General features: G+C 38.8%; 2 protein-coding genes and 1 non-coding gene across 3 annotated transcripts; all 3 read right to left on the bottom strand.

Moving 5' to 3' along the window:
* Positions 1-4,575: 4,575 nt before the first annotated feature.
* On the bottom strand, positions 4,576-17,927 carry LOC107220504. The gene is made up of 15 exons (XM_015659126.2): positions 17,408-17,927; positions 15,077-15,258; positions 14,824-15,006; positions 14,520-14,733; positions 14,069-14,283; positions 13,722-13,907; positions 13,462-13,612; positions 12,816-13,028; positions 8,857-8,921; positions 8,581-8,763; positions 8,191-8,404; positions 7,527-7,741; positions 7,214-7,402; positions 6,643-6,778; positions 4,576-5,326 (listed from the first exon to the last, which is right to left on the bottom strand). Exons 1-15 carry the CDS (start codon positions 17,430-17,432, stop codon positions 5,130-5,132), a joined length of 2,568 nt encoding a protein of 855 aa, XP_015514612.1. The 5' UTR covers positions 17,433-17,927; the 3' UTR covers positions 4,576-5,129.
* Positions 6,188-6,351, bottom strand: LOC124294352. Its single transcript, XR_006904285.1, has one exon. It is a non-coding gene; the product is annotated as a U1 spliceosomal RNA (small nuclear RNA).
* Positions 17,928-18,939: 1,012 nt separating the features above from the next.
* Positions 18,940-22,118, bottom strand: LOC124294268. The gene is made up of 3 exons (XM_046739205.1): positions 21,528-22,118; positions 20,109-20,624; positions 18,940-19,213 (listed from the first exon to the last, which is right to left on the bottom strand). The coding sequence occupies exons 2-3, from the start codon at positions 20,595-20,597 to the stop codon at positions 19,058-19,060; spliced, it is 645 nt and encodes a 214-aa protein (XP_046595161.1). The 5' UTR covers positions 20,598-20,624; positions 21,528-22,118; the 3' UTR covers positions 18,940-19,057.
* Positions 22,119-22,261: the final 143 nt, after the last annotated feature.

The following is a 22,261-nucleotide window of genomic DNA, read 5'->3' as shown; positions in this document are numbered from 1 at the left end:
TAATAAAATTTATTCTTAGTTATAAAGATTTCCTCTACTCGAACACGTACTCTCCGTGAATCTGCTTTCTTATTCTCTTCAAGATTGTACCGCACTCGCGTTATTCTATCTATATCTATATAAGTTATTTCATATTGTATCGACCACTGCAAACTTTAACAAATTTTACGATATATTTTTATACACTGTTAGGAATTAACAACGTCTCATTTGAAATACCATCAATTCTTTAATTATTTAAGCGAAAATTCTGCATCAAAAATGCTCAACACTTGAAGCTCGTATGTGGTGCCGCTCACTTTATTATCCAAAAGATGTTGCAGTCATCAGATTCGTATGTAATAATGTTATAAAGAAAATTACCAACGTTATAATTTCCTATATATAATTCTTACCAAGAAATTATGAATTTTATCATCTGGGGAGGATAAGACTGAAGCGAATAAAATTCATGCGAAAGAATGACTAATTAGTGAATTCGAAAATTTACTTTAACTATCCGACTTCGGATTCAGTTAATAAATTGAGAATATCAGATTGTAGAAATCGATATTTTATGGATTATCTTGACGAGCTCTAAATAGCTTGAAAGTGATAGTTGTTGTTTTTCAGTAAAGAGTACACCACAAAGATGAATCTTTTTTTTTCACCTGGCTGTGTCTCCATTCTTATGGTTACTTGCACCGTCAACCAAACGTTAATTAGCTTAAGATAACCCGAAGATGAAGTCTGCGGTTTTCCTCTGACGCGGACGCCGCAATTTTATGCGTAAGACGTGACGCAAAATCGTCGTCATATATGTATGGACGAATGATTCTCGAAATTCCTCAAACGCTTTTATCCCTCATCCCAAGCAATTTAAAAAAAATATTTTTGGCTCCTTATTTAATTAGAATCATGGCATTCATTTTGCGAATGAGCGAAATCATACAATTCTTCTTCGAATTTTTAGTGCTTTTCTTGTTTGTGGAAAAAAATGTAAAATAGTGATTTTGACATAACAAAAACCCTCAAGATTCTAAGAGAAATCTTAATTTTGATGTTTATTGTCAAGAAGCTGTGGAAAAGTACAAAAAATGCACCTTTAAAGTACAAACAGTAATTTTTCAATCACGTGCCGTCCAATTTTCTGCCAATTTGAAATTATTTTGTTGCAAATTTGAAACACTTTACATCAAAATAGGTGTTTCCAAATGGTGAAATTAATCGGTTTTTGTAAAGAGAAAAAAAAAATAAAGTCATGAGCTGAGCTACATATATTATGACCATACGTGAATATGACCTTAGTAAGTGTATATTTAGCTGCAGGTAATCAATTGACTGTTCAACGACCTTCCAGAATTATATATTCTCCTTTCGTTACGTCATTGGCGCAGAACAAGATGCTTGCAGGCCAAGGGATCATTGGGGGTAGATCCCACCATTTTCACTGTGAATACGCTAAAATGCTCAAAAAAAAATTCGGCACGGTCTACTCGAATAATGCTTAAATTCATTAACTAAACCTCTACCTCCTAAGAAACTAGCTGATATTTTAGATAATTGCTGACGCAACCAGCTACATATTGCATCGTTATCTTTAAATTGCAGAAGCACAAAAGATTTAGTGCACTTTAATTGTCAATTGTTTTAGTACTACATTCACACTTATTGAAATCATGACCTTGCTAGACATACGAAACTCGTGTATGTTAATTTTTTTCCAATCAAGAACCCATTATGTCAATTTGGATGAGACATTTTTTTATATAGAAAATATCAAATTAAGGGAAAAATATACCTCTCAAAATTGATGTTTGTTCCAGAATCTCAATATTTCTCTGTACAATAATAAATAGCCTTTTGCTTTTATGTGTACTGGAAGAGCACTAAAAATTATGAGCAGAATGGCATAATTATGACAAAATGTGTGAAAGAAATTTTTTCATATTTCTGTTGTCCTTTGTGATATGCACTATTTAGAAGGTGCAAGAGCATTCCTAGAATTCGAAGAATTCGGGTTTCCTGATTTGAGGTTTTTGTTTTGAGTTGCATCGAAAAATTAATTTTCACGTTACGGTTTAGAAGCTCCTTTTCAATTTGAAGCAGAAGCAGTATAATAATTCATTCCTATTTAGAAGCCTCGTGACGTGTCGTAAAAGCTAATAAAAGTAAATACCGAAACCATCGGAGTCCTGATCACGGCTTAACACCGAAATATACCGTGCAGGAATTATCGAGGAGTCCCGACAGCGACTTTACGCTCGATAAAATAGCGAATATCACCAACCTCGCGCACTCGAATGAGATCGCAAATTCGCGGTCGTTTCTTTCTGCATGAAAGCAACGCAGCGAAACGATTAGAGCGAGAGAGAAAGAACGTTATACCTACGTAATCTTCGCGGAGGTTGAATATTTTTTTTTTTTTTATCTCATTCGCAACTTTATCACCTCCTCGCTCCAATCTGTAATGACTCTGGTTTTGCTACCCGGTTGCCGCTACTCACTATAATCAGCTATGTGTATTATACGCAGACTATTTACAGGCTCAGCAGAACACGTGTTCTATTATTGTAAATATTATGTTCCGTCGAATCTAGATCTTGATCTCATTTCTCAAAAATTTTTACCACGCGTCTCGTCAGCAATTTTTATACTCGTCTATTTGAGGGAACAAAAAATTTATAATATAGATAAAATCACTTTACAATTTTCAATATGAAAAATTAAAATTGAAATGAGGTGAAATTCGAAGTGAAAACTTAATTTAATTCGTAAGAATCACTGATCCGATATATACTTTCAGATTTCATGGACTTCCGGATAATTTAATGATTTATTGTAGCTCAAGGACCGTCCAAACCACACCATCCCGTAACAAGCATGTGTTAATATGGGTCGCCACCATATACAATAATACGTTATATAATGCAACACCATTTTCAATCACGAATTTAATTGCGGTCTAGTTTTCGGTGTAGACTAATTCGCGTCATATAATTGAACTGTCTCGTTACAGGCAGCGTCAAAATGCAAACTAATTTAGAGGAGAATTAAAAAAGGCTGTCGAAAATTGCTTGCAGTCTGTAATTTTTAAAATCACAGAAAAACTGTCTTTTCTTTGCCGCATAGTTATTTGTCGTTTGAGGTCGTCTGTGAAATTCTTTTTTTTTAAATTGCACTTACAGCCGATTTTCATTGTCCTCGTCAATTCGACATACAAAAATATGTAAACGTTTGTAATTCACACGGTCCATAGTAAAAGATACATGCATTGCACTTGGATCGGAGATAAACATCGGATGGGATTTTGTATCACTAATAAATATTTAATATAGGATCGCGGCGATGTTACTTTAAAGCAGGAAGTCTGATCTTTAACCTATCAGAAATTCCAGTCCGAGTAAACTTTGACGATTAGTGTTCTTGTGTGTCTAAATAAGCCACCTACAAAATTTTTTTAACGAACGGTCGATCGATCGGAATATTTCGTGGGTTAGTTTTGTTCTGTTTTAGCTAGATTTTCTCCACTTGCTGCTCGACCCTTAGACGTCACAGTGACAAAAATCATTTTAAAGTTTCGGTGTCAGTGAAATAGTTAAAATACATTCAATTCAAGAGTCTGCAAATTCGCCAAGGTGATATTCGATTATAATAACTAGGTTTGTCGCTCAGTTTTATTACAGGCCAAATGAATTCTTATCTTTATCCAATTATAGGTTTATAGATTAATATAGACTGAGAATGAAAGACTGTTTTTTTCAGTGTCTGGCAATATTTCGGTCTGATTAGATAACCGTGCAAAAAATTAATTAAGGAATGGCATTATTAATGTTTCGTACAGCTACGTATATCTGGCAATCGAATAGATATTTATGTATAACTTTCCGATCTTATTAGGTGGACGTAATTCATTATAACGTAAGCTTAAAGCGAATGTTTACAATCCTTTTTAACTTTTTTACCAGTCTATTCAACCACCTGTCACATCGCATTTTTTACCTGACAGTCTATCATCTCCTGTCAATGATAAAATATTAAGCTAGTGTTAATCGAACTTGTAGGCGCAGAATAAGCGTAAATTTTGATTCAGGTTTATAAAGAGGTCGGTACAATGGGATTGCCGATTACTTGTTACTTAACGTGTAGGCCTTGGCCTGAATTAATAAAGGAAATATAAACGGTAGGAAACTCTAAATTTCGTTTGTATTCGCATCGCTGTATATATATGAGGTTTCCTATCTGTTATCAGAATTTCAGTTGTCAACTGTTGTCAATATGTACAGCGAATTTAGTTTAAAATTATACTTTTGCCATTTCGAATCCCGCAATTAAAAACTCTCTGAACTTTAAATTGATGTTAGGCAAAGTTTCATACCGCTTTTCAACTGTGCAAATCAAAAGTGTTTGCCGCTGTTTTTAAATATAATCTTAAAAAAATGTACGGTCAAATTGTGCTGTTACATAAAAATATTATTGACCTCTAGGAACACACGACATATCATCGTGACGAAAAAAGAGGTAAAACAGAAGTTTATGTCGTTAATAAATGCAATAACAAAAGAAAATAATCAGAACTACGAAACCAAAAAATGCTACATTGGTAAATGGAATTTATTGTTATAGTGCTCACAGAGACGATAATCATCGTAATAATAGTAACCAAAATAACAATAATTACAATTAAAAAAGCAAAGTATAGTCAAAGTAAGCGCGCGGCGCAATCGAACCGCGATACTCGTAAAAACAATTGGTTATAAACTAGCACTAATCGTGACGTAATCCGAGCGTCGTCCGTCAAGGCGCTTACATAATTATAAGTATTGTTAGGCGTCGCGACGCCCGACAAGTGCGGTTCTTGCCGATGCGTCGTCGGCAAGTGACGTCAATAACAGCAAGTTTTTCACGTTGACTATAGATAAAGCTTAATGTGAGAAAAATCGAGGAAATGAAAGAATATGAGACGTTATACGTAGAGTGTAATGAAAATAAAAGATTCGACTAATCAAAGCCGCCTAAAATTCAGTTGAATTAATTTCTATGGACTGCAGTAACGAAAAAAGGTTCAATTTGATAGTAAAAATTGCAATTATAATAACAGTTTTCCCGTAATTGTACGCGCATAAGTCTATACAATATATCAATGTTTATTATACACTTCTGCGGAGCAAGCGACGCGACATGTTAATATTATTCTGCGCTCCCGAAACTGGGATCAAGTCTGGTCTTGTGACTCGACCCGCGAAAAGCACAGAACCCGAGTCCGAGTCCCGCAGGATGAAGACGAACGGATGATCGGCTCGGAAACGCTGAACCGTGGAACCCATCAATGGCACAACCGCAATTCCTTCGAAAAAGCGAATATTCAATTATTAGATACATCCGTTAAAAAGTTTGAGTGATGAAAATGTTCAGGTAAAGGTCCAAATTCAATTATGTTTCTATCAATATTCTCTATTCTGCAGTTTAATAAAAAGGGAATATCTATAAAAAAAAAATTAATAAGCCTTGCATAATATATGAAAAAGTATATCGGTCAGTATTTAATAAAAAAAAATGCCGATTACAGCCGGCAAAGACGAAAAATTCTTTTCGAGAGTAGACAATGGTTGATTAATTACCACGATACTCGACCTTTGAGTGATAAATCAACGCGGTCTATGATCAGCAAATTGTTATTGTGTGTGTTAGGCGATACGAAGAGTCAAAAAAAGAAAGCTAACAAAGAACACTTTGTAACGTATCGTCAATTTATCTTCCTATGTATTCCTCTCTCGCAACATTTAAGCCTATAAACATGAACCAGCAGGTATTTTGGTAAGTTTAATCGGTTCGCAATGCAAAATGACAAGCAGTTATGCCTTGAATAATATTTTGCTGTCGAAACGTTTCGAATTAGAAAATGAATTCGAATAATAAACATACAGCATAGGTTATACATGTAATATAATCTTTGTTATGACGGACAATTATTCATCCGTTCATACATGTAATAGATAATATCGTATCAAGAAGCAACATTGTTCAATGTATGCAACAAAGTGAAAAGACTTACTTCTGGGTACTGTAATCTATGAAAAACGGATAAAGTGATATGTATCTCGAGACTTGAACTTTTGCTGAATTATGTCGGATAAGCGAGACATTTCCATTCCACACGGCTCTGCAAGGCTACAGGCGAGATTTTCATAGTTTTACTATAAATATATCAGGGACCGCGCGAACGCAAGTCCCAACACTCAAAAATTGTACGCACGAGTGCCCGCGTTTGGGGCAATCGCAAGGGTCAACTCAACCGATGTGCAATGGAAGAGCCTCGCCTCGAAGGAACAGCCTTCTTGATCACGGTAAACCTTTGCGCCAGGTAAGTTTGACGCGACGAAATATAGAGCGGAAGTCAACTTTTCATCGGCGAACTTCAGACGCGAGATTTCCTTTCGGCTTGACACTATCTATTGGCGTTAATTGCAAGTTTTTCGCTATGCGATACGCGTGTACTTTGTTTTATAGTATATACCTAGATAAATTTTGTTTCATCGGCGATATAACGAGAGATCGTCAAGAATATAAACGACTGGATAAAAAAGAGCTCGACAATTTTCCTGTCCTCGTGTTTCTTGACTATAATAGTATAGCGTAGTAGTTCATTCTTGTGTAACTTACCTGTAACTGCTGAAGCAATTGTTCCTTCCTCGTTCACCTCGATCTTCGCGTTGTGCAGTATATTCCCCACCTTGAGAGGGCCGTTTGCGATTCCGGAAATGTTGGCTTTCAAGTCAAATAAGTCTTTGATTCCAAGCTGCAAAAGAGAAAGTTGTATGAAATGAAATTTCCTGTACAAGAACTTCTATTATCTTCTTTGAATCGACAGAAGGCCGTGCCGATTGTGTAATCCACATGTAAATGCGAAAAAATTACTCGATACCAGGATACTTCCGGCATTCTATAATATCATCACGCATCCGTGTGAAATTTTTCAAGTATCGTCGGTTCGAAATGATTATAATACTCACTGACATTGAGTGCCTTGTTCGAATACCGGCAATTACCCACAACGGTTATAAGTATAAAATAAAAACCAGAATCTGTCTAGGCTGAATGAAACTCTGAATCACATTTCGTTCGACCTTTTTCCCTATTCAAACCGAGGTCTTCATCCGTTTCATTTCTAACGTAAGTTTGAACAGACATGCGAACGTCTACCACTCGTGGTATAGTATCACGGTAAACTTACACCTTCTAAAGCTGATCGCAGATCTATCTTGGTTTCGACGCTGAACCTCGGTAGAGACAAAAGGACTTCCGTTTCTTGTAGGCTACCAATGATACTTGGCAGCGGAGTGTGAGCCAAGTCCTTCATGAGCGCGTGTATTCCGTCCTCGAGGCGCTCAGGGAGTAGAATCAACATGGACAGTTTCCCATCCTGGAAATATCAAAGTTTAAACGCATGATCGTACGACTTTCTCAGCACTCAAGGTCGAACGAGGATAAGAATTCAAGTACCTCCTCAAAGTTTGAATACTTGGAAAAGCCCTTTATACACTCACCGCGTATGGAAGCTCTATAGCTTCGGCCTGCAAGGACGGAATGTAGGCGTACGGATAATATGCCAAACTCTCCATGAGGTAGGTATTCTCACAGCCGTAATTTGGCACCTGGAAACATCTTGGAGCGGTCAAACTCCGATCGAATGATGTCTTCCACGTGCTCTTCATATACAACGCATTCGTCAATAGCAACCGCACTCCGGAACCAAGACTGCCTGTAATTACATACGTCTCACTGATGTTTATAGTGTGGTACAAATTGCTATTCGGCAGTTTTTTTTCTGCGAAAAATTCTGTGCTTAAAATAGTTGTCTACGGTTTGACATTTGACGATCACACACGAGTTCACGGTACTGAGTGTGATCATCGGTCGAGAAGAAAAGTTCAGTATAATTATATGACTTTTATGTCCATTTGGGGTACACCGAAGAGCATGCCAGTTTCAGTGCCAATATTTAATAACATTATGTCATCAAATTTGATATTTATGGAGTTGGCTCGAGTAACCGGTTTCTTTTCGTCATGTATTTATTAATTTCCTGAAATGTAATGCGAATTTGGTGTTTGAAGCACTGTCGATGAATACAGATTTATTACAACTAACAACATCTTAATTTTTGGTCACCTATCGGATGTAATGGACGACTAAAGAAACAGGTCTTACCAGGATCGACGATGGATTTAATGTGTCCCCTAGTTGTTTCGCGTACCCAGTTGTTTATTAAATGAGAAGCTCCTGGAGCGTCGACAAAGTTAACAACCTCAACGTCGCTATTGTAGTATTGTCGCAAAATCTCACTGTACTTTGGATTAACCGTGACGTCGTTTCCGGTCCACAAACGCGTGGCAATATCCAATTCAGCGCCGACCCTTCGTACCTTGAACAAAAATCAATCGGTCGCACTTTGGTCGCACAATTACACGATGCGACAGTGACGACGGTACGCATTTCGTGATTGCTGATGAACGGTGATTTTCCAAATCACTTTCGTCCGCAGGTATCCAATTTTAATACATATGTATATACCGAGTTGACTCGAGGCGCGTATCTCACCTTGAAAGGAGCCAAAGAACGTTCCGCAGCCAACCTCAGGCTCTCTGTGTCCGAGGGTAGCCTGAGCAAGGTAAGGATTTCGGTGGCAGTGCGACCGCCGGTTCCTTCAACCAGAGCGGTCAATGCTGCCTTCACGCTTGCCGGAGCCACGACAATATTATCTTCGCCTTCCGCGGTCAGGGCCTTACAATAACAGATTACATAAATGAACGACTTTGTATCAACACATAACCTGGAATCGGTTTGGTGATTGAAGCGTTTTTCTAATATTTATACCTGCAGAAGTTCAATGTCGAAGAAGTTGAATCTGTCGCCAGTATTCGGATCTGTCGCAGGTGTGACTGAAAAATAAGACATAGAGATATGAAACTTACTAAAAGGTATTTCCCAGAGCACGGGGACGATTTGGAGATTAATATCATCTGATCGTGAGAGGGAAAAAAAGCAGAGATAGAGAAAAAAAGAGAAAGAGAGGGAGGAGGGGGGGAGAGAGAGAGAGAGAGAGAAATTCTTCGACCGGAGTTAATTAATAATAAATGGAAGAAACGAGTTAAACGGAACGCGGTCCTGCAGCCGGTCATGTGTTTGTGCGCCTTGGGAAATCCCAGCTTATGAAGCAACCAGCGTCGAGTCAAGGCTGACCATGACAGACCTCCAAGCACTCTATTGCACTTGAGTGGAGTTTAGTATATAAAAAATTTGATTAATTATCTTTTTCTGTCATTTACGGCCATCTGCGCATTATATTCGTATTCAAGTGCAGTGGGCTGACAGTAAGAAGAGTTTATCTGGTAATCGGTGCCTAGATGAGATTGACTAGAATTCTAGTAGCCGTTTATAAAAATAACCTCAAGTATTCCTTCCTCTCACCGTCGTTCGATCACACAAACGCAACGTAGCGTTAAGCAATTAAAAGTTTTATTTCGACGTTTACCGGATTTCACACAGCTCATACAGCTTTTCTTAAGCTGTCTGTTCCTGGGTTATTATTTACCTATCGGTGACAATTTCGTAAGTACGACAAGGTCACTGTTCGCCGCTTTACGGAATGAGCAACAGATCAGCTCAAAACGACTCGCCGACGTTAGGTATTAAGGAGATATGGACACAGTTCAAATACCGAATGCCCGAGATACCCATAACTCAACGTAAGACGTAAATTTTGTGTAGAAAAGTTACTCTACTGTAAAATTATTCTGTGGCAGTAATATGAAAGTCCTTCAAGAATCTTTGAGGCCAGACGCGATGCTAGAAACCATCTTAGGAATCGGTTTTCAACAAGTGAGCTGCTTTAAAATCCCGATCAGTATTGTGAAATAACGAGAGACCCGGACCTTTCCTAATCACTAGCTGTTGCGAAATGGGAAACAAAGCACCGGGCTAAACAATCGCACATTTATATCGGATCCGTAATGACTTCCGTCAAATTGCACGCGTTCACACAAAGCGGAAAGCTCGTGCAAAGCAATTTTCGATTGAGATAGTTGTGCAACGCGATAAGGATGTAACAACGCGGAAAGTATTCAATGAAACAAACAGACGAGGCAACGCGATTGGGGTCACGGACGGTCCCGTCGTGTTCACGCGGTATGAAATGCAACAACTTATACCTGAAGTCACGCAGAGGCCCAAGACGAACAACACTGCGTACATCAACATGTTTCCCGTTTACTGTTCCTTTATCTTTCCACTTTCCGCACCGTCCACGGTCTGAAGGCTCGACGGACGCCGGAGGACTGATCGATCGAACGATCAACAAAGTGATCGAAGCGCTTAGGTGTCGTTTGTATTACGGGATTCCCGATTGCCCTCGGACCGTCCGCGATGACGGTCGCTCTTCGGATGATCTCTGTGTTCTTCCTCCCCTCCCAATGATCACGGGGACGGCTTTCGACAATTCCCCTTCCCAATCGCCAGATTCGAGGTTCGGAATATCCAGAATCTATCTTCGCGGAACGTGAAAAGGCGAATGTTGTTACTACGTCACCAATTTACGTGCGTACACACCTTTGGGTATTCACGCGCAACGGTCAAACCTGAATACAGTTTGTATACACGCCAATAAACCTGTACAGAAATTACACCCACAAGCCTCGAACGAAAGAGCGAGTCATTCGGTTAATAACTACAATCTTTCAATCTGTTGTGTCAATGTCGTGATGAAAAAAAAAAAAAAAAAAACAACAGAAACAGCTCCAAATACTGTTGATTTTTTTAAGTACCTTTTGACAACCCTAATTGAATTGTAAGGGATGCAGTTTGTATACCCGCAGAAGAGTAGAAAGAATTACTGATTGCGACGTATCGTTTTTCAGTCTGATATTCAAATGAGTATGACGCAATTTCAATTAAATATCACCGGCAATGTTTTTATTTGTTTTATCGCGTCGAGTTCTATTCTGGGTAAGATGATTCGTAATTTTATTCGAAGGTGGGTTAAACCAGCATTTAAAATTTCAGGTGGTATTTGATTAAAGCTCGTGATGCGAGACCGGGTTTTTTCTCAAACGAAACTTGAAATTCTTTCCGGGTGAATGGAGACAGTTGTATACGATGATCAATGATGTGCACCGATGTGCAAATTATGTTTTTTCCCTTCCTTATCACGTATATTGCACATCGATTGATCCGAAATTCCCTACCTGTTTTTTTTTCTCCGCCAACTTCTTGTCAGCGACAGCATACTTGTGACCGGTTTTAGCTCTACCAGATGCAATCTTATACTAACAGATTCGGTCGTTGCTAATAAACGGTTCACGTATATAACGTAAATAAGCGTTTACGAAATCTGGAATCTCTGCAATTTAAATTTTGTATTTAACATAGCGATGTATTTCGTTACTCACGATTAGCTCAATCTTCTGCAGTAATATTCGCTTGATCTTGATCAACCTGGGAGGATGATTTCTAGGTAAATATTAACATTTCAAGGGATTCATTCTGTATAGGCAACGAACCGTTGTTCCTGCATTGAAAAGTTATTTGTTGACTACGAAAGGTAATTAAGGTCATTGAATTTCCTGTTTCTGGGAAATTGGATTCGTTTGAATGGGAAATTTATTGGAAGAAAGGTCAACCACCATTTACAAGAATATAAAAGAATTAAAAAACAGAAAGCGTCATGGTTAAGAGACTGGTAATTGGTATTTATTAACAGCGAAACGACGAGGTAAATTACAGAGAAGAGAAATGAAACAAGGGCTGCATGAGAAAAGAAGAAAAAGGAAAAGAAAAAGATAAAGATATAGTTATACCAACTAATACGGAACATACAAGTGAAGTGTATTGTAGTGAGATGAGGTGAGGTGAATTTATTGGTGACTGGTGAGTGTGACTATGTATGTGAGATTACTGATGATATGACAACCAATGCTTTCGACATGCGTTCACGTAATGTAGAGTAAGAACCGGTTACGCTGTATTATGAATTTGAAATTGAAACATTGATTAAGTACACGCTGGTAAGATTCTTATTGTAGTTCCCTAATAATATTGTTATTCTCTCAAGAAGTAAAAAAAAAGCTTGGCCTCCTCAAACCGATCTTTACCTAATTTGTATTGAAAAATAAGAAAATTGTCTAAAATTTTTATTTTGTTGCTGTACAGATAATGTAACCAGCATGCATTTTTGTATAATTTAGATATTCGAATGCGTAATGCTTTTTTTAATTTCGAACCCAGTTCATCCTCTCGACTAGCTACAATGACTAACAATGTTGTCTATAATATGCCGTAGACAATAGTAATAATAAAATGTACCAAACGTCCTCGGAAAGAGAGGATGACAGATGGACGTATGCATACCATTTGACACTGAAGTCGCTACCAAACGGGATACTTAAGTGAGTATATACAGTACACAGCTCATTCGCTATTGCTGGCTGTGAATTCTTTGTCGGTAAATTTTAGAATTACGTTAAAAGGAACGATGGTTTTGAAAAACATCCCAACGAAGGTTACTTGCCGTTGTACTTAAATACTGTTTGCTATTAAGAAAAAAATATATACTCTACCCCAGGGATTCCAAAGAAAGATGAAACGAATTACACACAATTCGGAGATCGAGAAATTTAAGCAACTGAAACTCAAGTTGTTCACTGGAAGTTCTCGGATTACTCCTTTTGACAATTAAGGAACGGATTGGTACTACGAGTGTTATGGTTAGTGATACTTCTAGGGATGAACATCTACTGGATTTTTCGATGACCCAGACACTTTCTTTTCTGCGTGTTTACCAGGTGCAGCGACTGGAACTGCGCTGAAGATCGTTGAGCCAAACGGGTTTGGTGATTTTGTCACCGGTTCCTCGAAAAATCCATTCGTTTCCAGAGGGTTCGTTACTTTCCCAACGAAGACTATTGCCCCGGAAAACTCGTCCTCTATGAAGAAGAAGAACGGATGCCTAACGTTGACAACTGTGTCGGAATTCTTGTTGCCGAGTGAAACCACTGAAAAAATACATGAGAATTAAGAACGACATTAGTTAAATAAGGATACTCATTAATATTTTCCTATCATTTTTTTTCGTAAGAATTTTTACGGGTTGACTACCGGATTTATTATATTTGGATGTCGTGAGTGTCTTGTGAAAAAAATAATCTGATATTTATAATACAGAGACTAGTAAAATGATTCAAGTTAATTTTTTCATTGCATATCCTCTTTTTTTTCTCCCACTCTTCACAATTTATTTTTATTTACCACGTCGAATTACGTTATGATCAGCCATAAAACTGTTCAAAGGATTATATATTTAATTGCTAAAGCAGACACTGCCAGCTTAATAAGTTGCCTACTGTAAATTTTCATTTCCGCAGAATAAATTGTTTACAAGCTACTGGAAAATCATTGAAATATCGCCAAGTTTATGAAACTCCTCACCAGTAACGACTTGCGCTGTGGTACCAGTCTCGTCCACCTCTATGCCTGCTTTCTGAACAAAGTCAGAAACGATTAGACGCTGAGAGTTTGCCCTGGCTCTAGCTATGCCAGGAAAAGCAGCTGTATTGTCGAAAATATCTCGGATGCCCAACTGCAATTACACGAAAGCAAAGTTTAAGTAAATTGCTATTATTCACGGATAAGCGAGTATACACGGATGTAATGGTACGATCAGGCAGTCGAAGAGCGATCTATCTCACCTCACGAAGCGTAGATTCCAAATGAGTTGTGAAGTCGAATTTGAATTTAGGCAAAGATACTTCCAATGGGATCTCCTGCATCAACATCATATGATTCTTTATAACGAACGGGTTTATGTCTTTCACTAGCTGCTGAAGCCCGGTTCTTGCTCGAGGCACAACTATGAACATCGCGTATTTGTGACCCTGAAAAAATCAACGATTTATGTTCAGCCTAGCCATTTTCAAAGACAATGCATACGTTTTTCTAATCTTTTTTCGAAAGTGAGGATTGGAGTAGATTTCTTATCGTTATGTATCGGCACTTCGGAGTGGCAGTTCATTGTGTACGGTGAGGTAAAACCTACGAGATAAGGCAATCTGACGAGTTGGGCATCCAGCTCTGGAATATCTGCGTAATAGAAACGGCCAACGGCATTCATGTAGGGAACTTGAACGCTCTTCTCGATGTCTGTGTGGAAGGCGCCATACTTAGTAGCGTTCTTCGAGAACGGATGTCGCCAGGTCCCCTCAAAGTACAAGGCATTCATCACCAAGAAAACGGATTCCTTGATTTTTTGCTCTGTCGATTGAATTCAGTTATTATTACCTCGATTATTACTTCACTCATTTTACGTAGGTACACCGAGAATACGACAATCATAATGCCGAGTATAAATTAGGCGGTTAAACAGTCCGTAGTTAGAATTCTGGACAAAACGTTGATTGCCAATTCATGAAATAAATTCACTGACTGCGAATGTCAAAAAATTGTACGACCAGACACTCTGGTCGATTCACGTTTTCCCAAAAACTCACCGTCCGTAAGAACTTCCTTAATATGACCATGAGTCACATTGCTGACCCATGCATTGATGCTTGCGAGTGCAGGACGGGCATTGGATAAATTAGTGGTCACAATGTCTGTGGAGTAAAAAGTCTTGACGATCGCACTGTAACGTTGTTTAGGCTGAATCGACGTGTCGACAATAAGACGAGTAGATATGTCCAAGGTGTACTCTTGCTGATACGTCTGCGCGAAAATAAATACCATCGAAGTAAACATTTTTGCTGCATGTAATGCCGAGACGAAGAACCATCAATATATCGCGTCTTGACGAACCTGCAAAGAGCGGAGAATGGTCGAGAAACGATCCCGAGTCGCTTCACGACCATTGGGAAGCTCCAAGGCACCGGCAAGCTCGTGAGCAGTTTGGCCTTGAGCACCTTCGTAGAGCAAAACCAAGGCGAGTTTCACTGATATCGGCGAGATGAGCATGTTGGAGGGGTACTTCGCCGCCAGATTCTGCAAAGTTTATCCATTAATTTGAGAATGACATTTCCCTTTTTCACCGTATCACGCGTTTCTGGCATACCTTGCACAGACCCCAGTCGAAGACGTTGAACCGATCACCTCGGTAAGGAACGTAGTCCTCGTCCTCCCATAAATCCAGTTGCCTAGCCGAAGCGTTTCTCTGTACAACCGCTGCAGCCTCAGCCGCCATGGGGACCATGGAGACCAAAATTGTGGTCAAGCCGAGAATGAGGATCGCCATGGCTGGAATCAGGAATCCAACTGATTTTCACTGTACTCTCACGCAGATACTTTAGTTTCCGTTTAGCCAAGTGCCATGAGTTGAATGCAAATCACTTTCGCACCGAATCACGTCATCGTGCTTGTTTTCTTTTTACATTCCGAGTAGTCAGCGGGCTCGCGATAAACTGTATTGTTCGTATAACGTAGAAGAGAGTAAGATATGTAATCAGATGGTGCGGTAAGAAGCTAAATGACAAACTATCAGGCAAGGAGCAAAATGATGTTAACCGTCATCCGGAGACCATGGAATAACCCGGTGGTCGTCAACCTCCAGGATGCCGCGGGCAACCACCTCCGCCGGGGAATTCTCGATGAAAAACAAACGCTACATCTTTGTCGAGCAAGTAAACACCTCCCAACGGTACTGGATTCGGTAAAGAATCATGAAAGAAATCTATACCTGGCGTGGGTAAATAATTTTCAGAAACTTTTAAACCTCCCTGACGTTATTCGAATAGGAATTTTTATGCCTGACGTGAGTGATATTCAATCTTAATTACGGCACGTTTATTATTGGAAATCGTTCGCCGAAAATTAATCTTCCACAATTTAGTGACAGCGGTATTACGCACGCGTCGAAAGAAGTCAAATCAAATATGCTCATTAACGACTATATAACACGAAATTACCGTATAAATAGCGCCGCTTGCATTCTTCATGAAACGACAGATGCGGTGACTACGTGACCATGTATAGCATGTAATCCTTACATCTGCGCTCTCATCCGATTAATGCAATTTCAAACAGAGGGAATGACTGTTCACTTTGATCTACTTATTTCTAGTCGATTCATTTTCTGTGCGGGTACAATCAACACCCGTGCAAACTTATCAATATCAAAAGTTCATTCTACAGTTTCATCGAAGCTAGTGAGAGGGATAATCGTAAAAAGTGGAATCGTCGTAGACCGGCTAGTAGATATGCAAAAATTCTGCAGGAAATAATTCGCATTAATGGAGAAGGCCGAGGATTCCGGAGAAGCAAATGGGGGTACGGAATAAATATATGAAGAAACCTGTTCTTGGTGTAAATATATCTATAATGTGGATACAGACAAATATCTGGCTAGAAATAAGAAGACAAACAGTAGAAATTGATGGCAACGATAAACCGACCGACTGTTTTCGTTGAGAAACTTTACCCACGAGTAGCAAAAAATTATCTCTTCATGGTAATAAAACGCAACATCGACCAGCGTACATAATTTTATTTTAGTTATGATTTGCTACGTTCAAGGTAGCGAACTTTTTTATTTTCGCGGTATAAGTTCTGCAGTTTTTTTGGTAGTAAAACTTGTTATAGACCTGTATAGGTATATATGTTACACGCGTATATAATTAATAAAAAATTCTCTCAAATTAAAAACCGACTGCAGATAACACAAAACGTCCAAAACGGCGGTGATTATTAAATATTGGAATTCGTGCAATCGGACGAGGGTAATATTGAACGTCATTAATTTCAAATCCAGTGGCTAATCTATGTTTACATTTAAAGTGAAGTATCGGGCATCGTAAACTGAAATCCCAAACTATAGATATACAACGAATAACCAGCTTGGAAATTGACACGGGTACACGTCCGCGCAGATCTTTTATAGAATATTACGTATGCGAACGTTAACGCTCACTCGGTGTTTTTCGATATCACGTGTACGCGAAATAACATCTAATACCTGATCAGTATATTTCAAATTTATTACGAACTATAACTCAGGAATCCAAAGCTGTGCTTTATGCAGTGGAGATGGTTGTAATAAATTCCTACCGCCTATAGGAACAAAACGATATAAATATAACGTATATTACAACAACAAGATTCAAATTATTCTCGACCACGAAATAATTTCGTAATTATAATAGCGATGTCGTAATTATACCGAAAATTCTTTCTATAATGCAATGAGCACGTTACTTGCAACCGGAAATACTCACAACGAACAATTGTCCCCGTCGCCTCGCTATGTTAAAAAGTTTTTTCCTACAACAGGTGAGAGATTGTAAAATAAAAAAAAAAAACTTCACACGTCACTCTGTACGATTTAAATTCGTTTCGGAATTCCTCTGATTATAATATACCAATTGTTAATTATATCAATTATCCGACTCACCCGAGCCCGTGTAAGTCCCGCTCATCCTGTCCCACGAGGTTTTAAAAAACGAAGCACAATATCGAAACTGCGAAATTCGCTCTGCCGTGATATTTCTGTGACCGGGAGGATCTTCTAGGCACTAAAGGTTCACGGATGGTGGTCGTCCAGGTCTAGCTGTCAAACCGGTGCGCTGAGTTCGCCAAGGTTCACCGCTAACTACGAATACACGACCCTCGGATGCATGTTCATATGAACACTGTGGAAAACTGGGAGAAACGGCCGTGGTGCCTCTCGCCTCGGCGTGTTGGTTAATTATACACGTATTACAGACACATCTACTCTGCTCGTGCTTCCTCAGCAGTGTGAGAGAACAGCTCTTTGCGGAGTTGTAGGGCCGTATCAGCCGACTGTGCGATCAGTTTGATTTTAGCGTGAATTATGCGTACGTACGACCGTAGAGCGAAGATTGAACTTCGGTTTTGCGGCGGCGTGTCGTGTTTTGGGGATCGCGAAAAGTGGTAGACGAAAAGACGCGTGATTCCCCTTCTGGGTTGTAATAACTCTTGGACCTCTAATCTCTGCGTTGTTTTCTTCGGCCTGTTCCCGTTTTACGTCATCATCGTACATATGCGCAGTATTGCTTGTTATCGTCCGAAACATGTAATATCGCAATCTGGACTGTAGGTCAAGAGTCAGCTTTGCAGGGAATCAGCGCGTGATCTTCGAAAACAGGGAATTACTTTATCTTGACTTTCTACCGATCAACTCACAGCACGGAAAGAGTCCGCCAGTTTCCCAGATGTGCAATCGGGGGGTTCAACGACCTCGTGGATACGAATTATTGTCTTGACCTTTACCTTCGGGGTTTGGGTCAGCCTTGGCCTTGTGATCTAACAATAAATATCGCAGGCACTGAAATAGCAGACAACTTTCTATAACGTTCGAATAGCACATTCAGTTTTATTTTTCCGGAGAAAAACGCTTACAGGGTGTACTTACTTCGAAAATTCACTTTATATGTTATTATGACTTTGGCAAGTGGAGAAAACATGCGTGCAGGTTCTACAACTGTACGGTGGGTTTTTTCTAAATTGGTGTAAAAGAAATCAGAAATATTTATCGTAGTAGAGTTTCATTTATCAACCATTGTGGTTGAGGTAAAATCATCGAGATAAGATTTTTCTGGAAAATGACTCGGCTTTTGTGTAAGTTACAATCGTTCTGTCAATTCCAATTCTTAGGATCACCAACCCGGATCAGACAAAAAGCTGTGATCGTCATGCGAAAACAAGAAATATAACTGAACGATTATTCCTGTATTTTATAAATTATGTTTGATATAGATTTCTAGTTAGTGTCGAGTCAAATCCTACGAGTCATTTTGCGGGAAATTTGTGATTTATACTTTTTACCATGATGATCATAAATTGGTGAAAGAATAAAGAAATCTTAGAAACGATCTAATTTACTGATTCATTATCAGATAGGTAATAGAAGAAATTATTTAAGGAACACAACTGCGCGCACCGCGATGTACCGAGATGTCAGTATAAGTTTAATAACAAATTAAATTTATTTTCATGTGAATAGAAAGTTACAATGGCCTATGACTGAGTTGTAATGACATAAATATGATGGGTGATCACAAATGCACTGAGCGATTTTAGATCAAGATTTCTTGTCAGTTTCGTTGGTCTCCTCATTAATGGGCTGCGTTTGCATCGCGGCGTATTTGTCGATCGCTGTTTTCACCAGTCCAGTAGCAGCGGAAATCCTCTCCGGAGTCATATAGGTACGAGCCAATTCGGATACTTGTTCCCTGACCTGTGTAGATTTAAAAAAACAGACAAATAATACATGCTTTTAATGAAACGAGAATTTTGGACTGACAATTGCAATCCCGGTCAATCGTAGCAACGATAAAGAAATCATTAGGAAGGGATGTCACTGTAAGGATAATCGTTTGATTCGTTGTACGCATTGGAATTCAGACAATAATAGCATGACATAGGCTCATATACAACAACCGCGAGTGTAATATACACATTTACTTTTATCTTTACTCTCCTAATTAATTGCATCAGTCCAAACGTAAAAACCACCTCGCAATGGGAATTCCTTAGCTTTGCATATTTTCGCGGGAAAGAAAGATCAACAAAAGTCACAACACGACTGTTCTAATGGTCTATACTGGCGATTAAATAGTACGAGCTGGGAATTATACCCTCTCGCACAAAGTATGTTAGTAGTACGTTTCTAATGACCTTACAGCCCTATGATTCATGGTAGAGAAGTAATGTATTACATAACATTAAAGAAATAACTGACCAATGAGGAACGAATGTGGGGGCGTCACTAATTGTAAGCCATGTGGCGCGAAGAACTGGACTAATAACAAGTGTTTTCGAAAACATTATGTGAATAAAAAAGTACAATTAAGTTAACGCAAGCTTTAGTGTTCTCACATGGCATCAATATACGGTGACTACTTGCAGTAAACGAAGAATGATTTGATTTTAACGTGGTTGTTCATTCGCTGGTGGCCATTATGGAGCATTCATAAATTGACCACTAACCGTACGGCAAAAAATAAAATACGATGAAAAATTTCTATCAAAACTAAATATGCCCCAGTTGAAGTAATGCAATTTTGTTGGCACATCGCATGAGATCTCACAGCACCACATTTTCATTCCCATATAATTCATAGGTCGCTTACCTGAGCCTTTCCTAAACCCAATAAGGTTATCGTGCAGAGTGGTGTGAAGGTGCAGACAGAGGTCGTAAAGATTCCTCCGAGGAGTAAGAGCAGCAACAAATTTAAGAAATAAACACCGGCACGGGCACCGTAGGTCAGGGCGAATCTCGATATCGGCGACATTACGGACCATAATCCGGAATACCCGGTTGCCTGGGGTTCCTCGACGGCAACCTCGGGGGATACGACGTATCCTTCGTACCCCGTCTGCACGGAATATCTCTGATCGTTGTACTCGGGATACGTTGGGAAGTAGGGAGAGTAGCTGTTCTGAGGCGTAATCGCCACCCCGGTATAACTCGGCGTTTGATGAACGCCGGGAGATGCGCCCGACGAAGAAGCTGTCTGCTGCTGTGACGAGGCCGATGAACTGTCATGCACAGGCTGCATTATGGCGTTGCCAAAAACGGCGACCACAGTCATCGACAATATCACCAGGATGCGATTCATTTTTTATTTTATTTTTTTTGTATGTGTCTGTAAAGAATGCACATTGTATAATTATTTTACAGATATTCATGCAAAGCGTCTCCATCGTGCCCTGCAATGCAATTGTTTACTATCATACGAATTTCATCGTACGGGGGGAAAGTTCATTCGCATCGATAACGATAGCGAATTGTTTTCATATTGTTTTTATCAGGAAATTTTTTAAATACAGATCCATCGACATATTTATGTTGATTGCAACTTTTCGTCAGTTAATTTAATTTCGAATCCAGTTCCTCGGACATTTTTAAATTGATTTAGCATTTCCCTATACTTTCAACGTCAACTGTAGGAAGAATATTTTTTCATCCAAATCTCGTATAATTTAACGATGATAAATTATCATTCCATACTCCTTGACTTTTAATTTCGAAGCCCTTCGAAATATTTAGTTAAAGCAAAGAAGTTTTATAGCAGCTAGAGAATCATTATTGTAATACGGGTTTTAGAATGACGAACAAATTCTGCAATCAATCATCCAAAACCATAATACATATACTAGAAAAACGTATGTGTAAATTAGTTAGTTAAACCTGCAAATGGCTTCGATGATTCTTGTCGCACAGTTAAATTGTATATCAAACGCGTATTAGTTAGAAACTTAATTTAATTGAGGAAATAATTAATAAATTCAGCAAGGTCTGAGTACCTTTGTTTTCAGCAATTACAGATATTCTATGTTGTGATGTCATTACAAGAAATTTAATATAAAACCGGAGTCGGTGAATACAACGAAAAAAGAGAAAAGTGACTATCGTTTTTCATCCATAATATTAGGAATTGTTAAATAAAGAAAAAATGCAACATCATTGTTCCAAGTCACTGTACCAAATGAACTTATAAACATTCGAAATGAAAATTTAGATAAAGGCTAATTCGCTTTACAATTACCTGGTTTCGATTTGAATTACGCTATTGTGCGTAACTTATTTCCACTGCGTTGTCTTCCGGCTTTAGAACCTCTTCGGATTTCGGCAGACTCTAGACTGACCTTTAGTTTCTAAAATTTCGCTCCTTATATAGAAAGTAGCTACCCTTAACGGTTCAGCGGGTGGTACGTTAACCACTAATCGTCGTCGGCCTGTCCTTCAGTGACCATTAGGAACGGAAGTTTCTTATCATCGTAACGAGCGTCTGCACCTCCGGTTTCCTAGGTCGATAGGTATTGCATAAATATATCTACGTAACAGGTACATGCATTACTAGTTTACGCCGTATTTTTCCAATTCGAAATTCTAACAATGAGGGGCTTCCTACCTGTCGTTACTCAACGCAGAACAATTTTACGTTTGCAGGCAGAGCCAGCCACTGCAGGGTTTCGCAAAGTGTCCGTACCGATATCCGCAATAATTGCTTAGGATGTTGAAGATATTTGTACGTACCTACCATACGAATTTTCTGCACCAAAATAACCACGGCTAAGAAGCACGTCTAAAACGCTGAATATGCAATGGAGCGGATTACACTGACAATGAGAAATAAATGGTCTTAAGGGGGTGCTCTAGTCGATTTCGACGTTGTCGTATATATCTCCAAGGATTGAAGTCTAAAAAATTAAGAAATGGTATAAATTTTACTGAATCGCAATAGTAAATCCGTAGAATTCATGTCGTTGCTTTATTTTT

This window comes from Neodiprion lecontei, chromosome 4 (assembly GCF_021901455.1).
Source record: "Neodiprion lecontei isolate iyNeoLeco1 chromosome 4, iyNeoLeco1.1, whole genome shotgun sequence".
NCBI classification, from domain to species: Eukaryota; Metazoa; Arthropoda; class Insecta; order Hymenoptera; family Diprionidae; genus Neodiprion; species Neodiprion lecontei.
This window is presented reverse-complemented; position numbering and strand designations above follow the sequence as displayed.

What these genes read in the sequence shown, in the direction of transcription:
- LOC124294268 (XM_046739205.1), bottom strand. Translation starts at nt 20,597, where the DNA reads ATGAATCGCATCCTGGTGATATTGTCGATGACTGTGGTCGCCGTTTTT. An exon ending in TGGGTTTAGGAAAGGCTCAG is followed by an intron (nt 19,214 to 20,108) that starts GTAAGCGACCTA and finishes AAATCTACACAG; the next exon opens with GTCAGGGAACAAGTATCCGA.
- LOC107220504 (XM_015659126.2), bottom strand. Translation starts at nt 17,432, where the DNA reads ATGAGCGGGACTTACACGGGCTCGG. An exon ending in CGGGACTTACACGGGCTCGG is followed by an intron (nt 15,259 to 17,407) that starts GTGAGTCGGATA and finishes TCCTGATTCCAG; the next exon opens with CCATGGCGATCCTCATTCTC. An exon ending in CCATTCTCCGCTCTTTGCAG is followed by an intron (nt 14,734 to 14,823) that starts GTTCGTCAAGAC and finishes ATTTTCGCGCAG; the next exon opens with ACGTATCAGCAAGAGTACAC.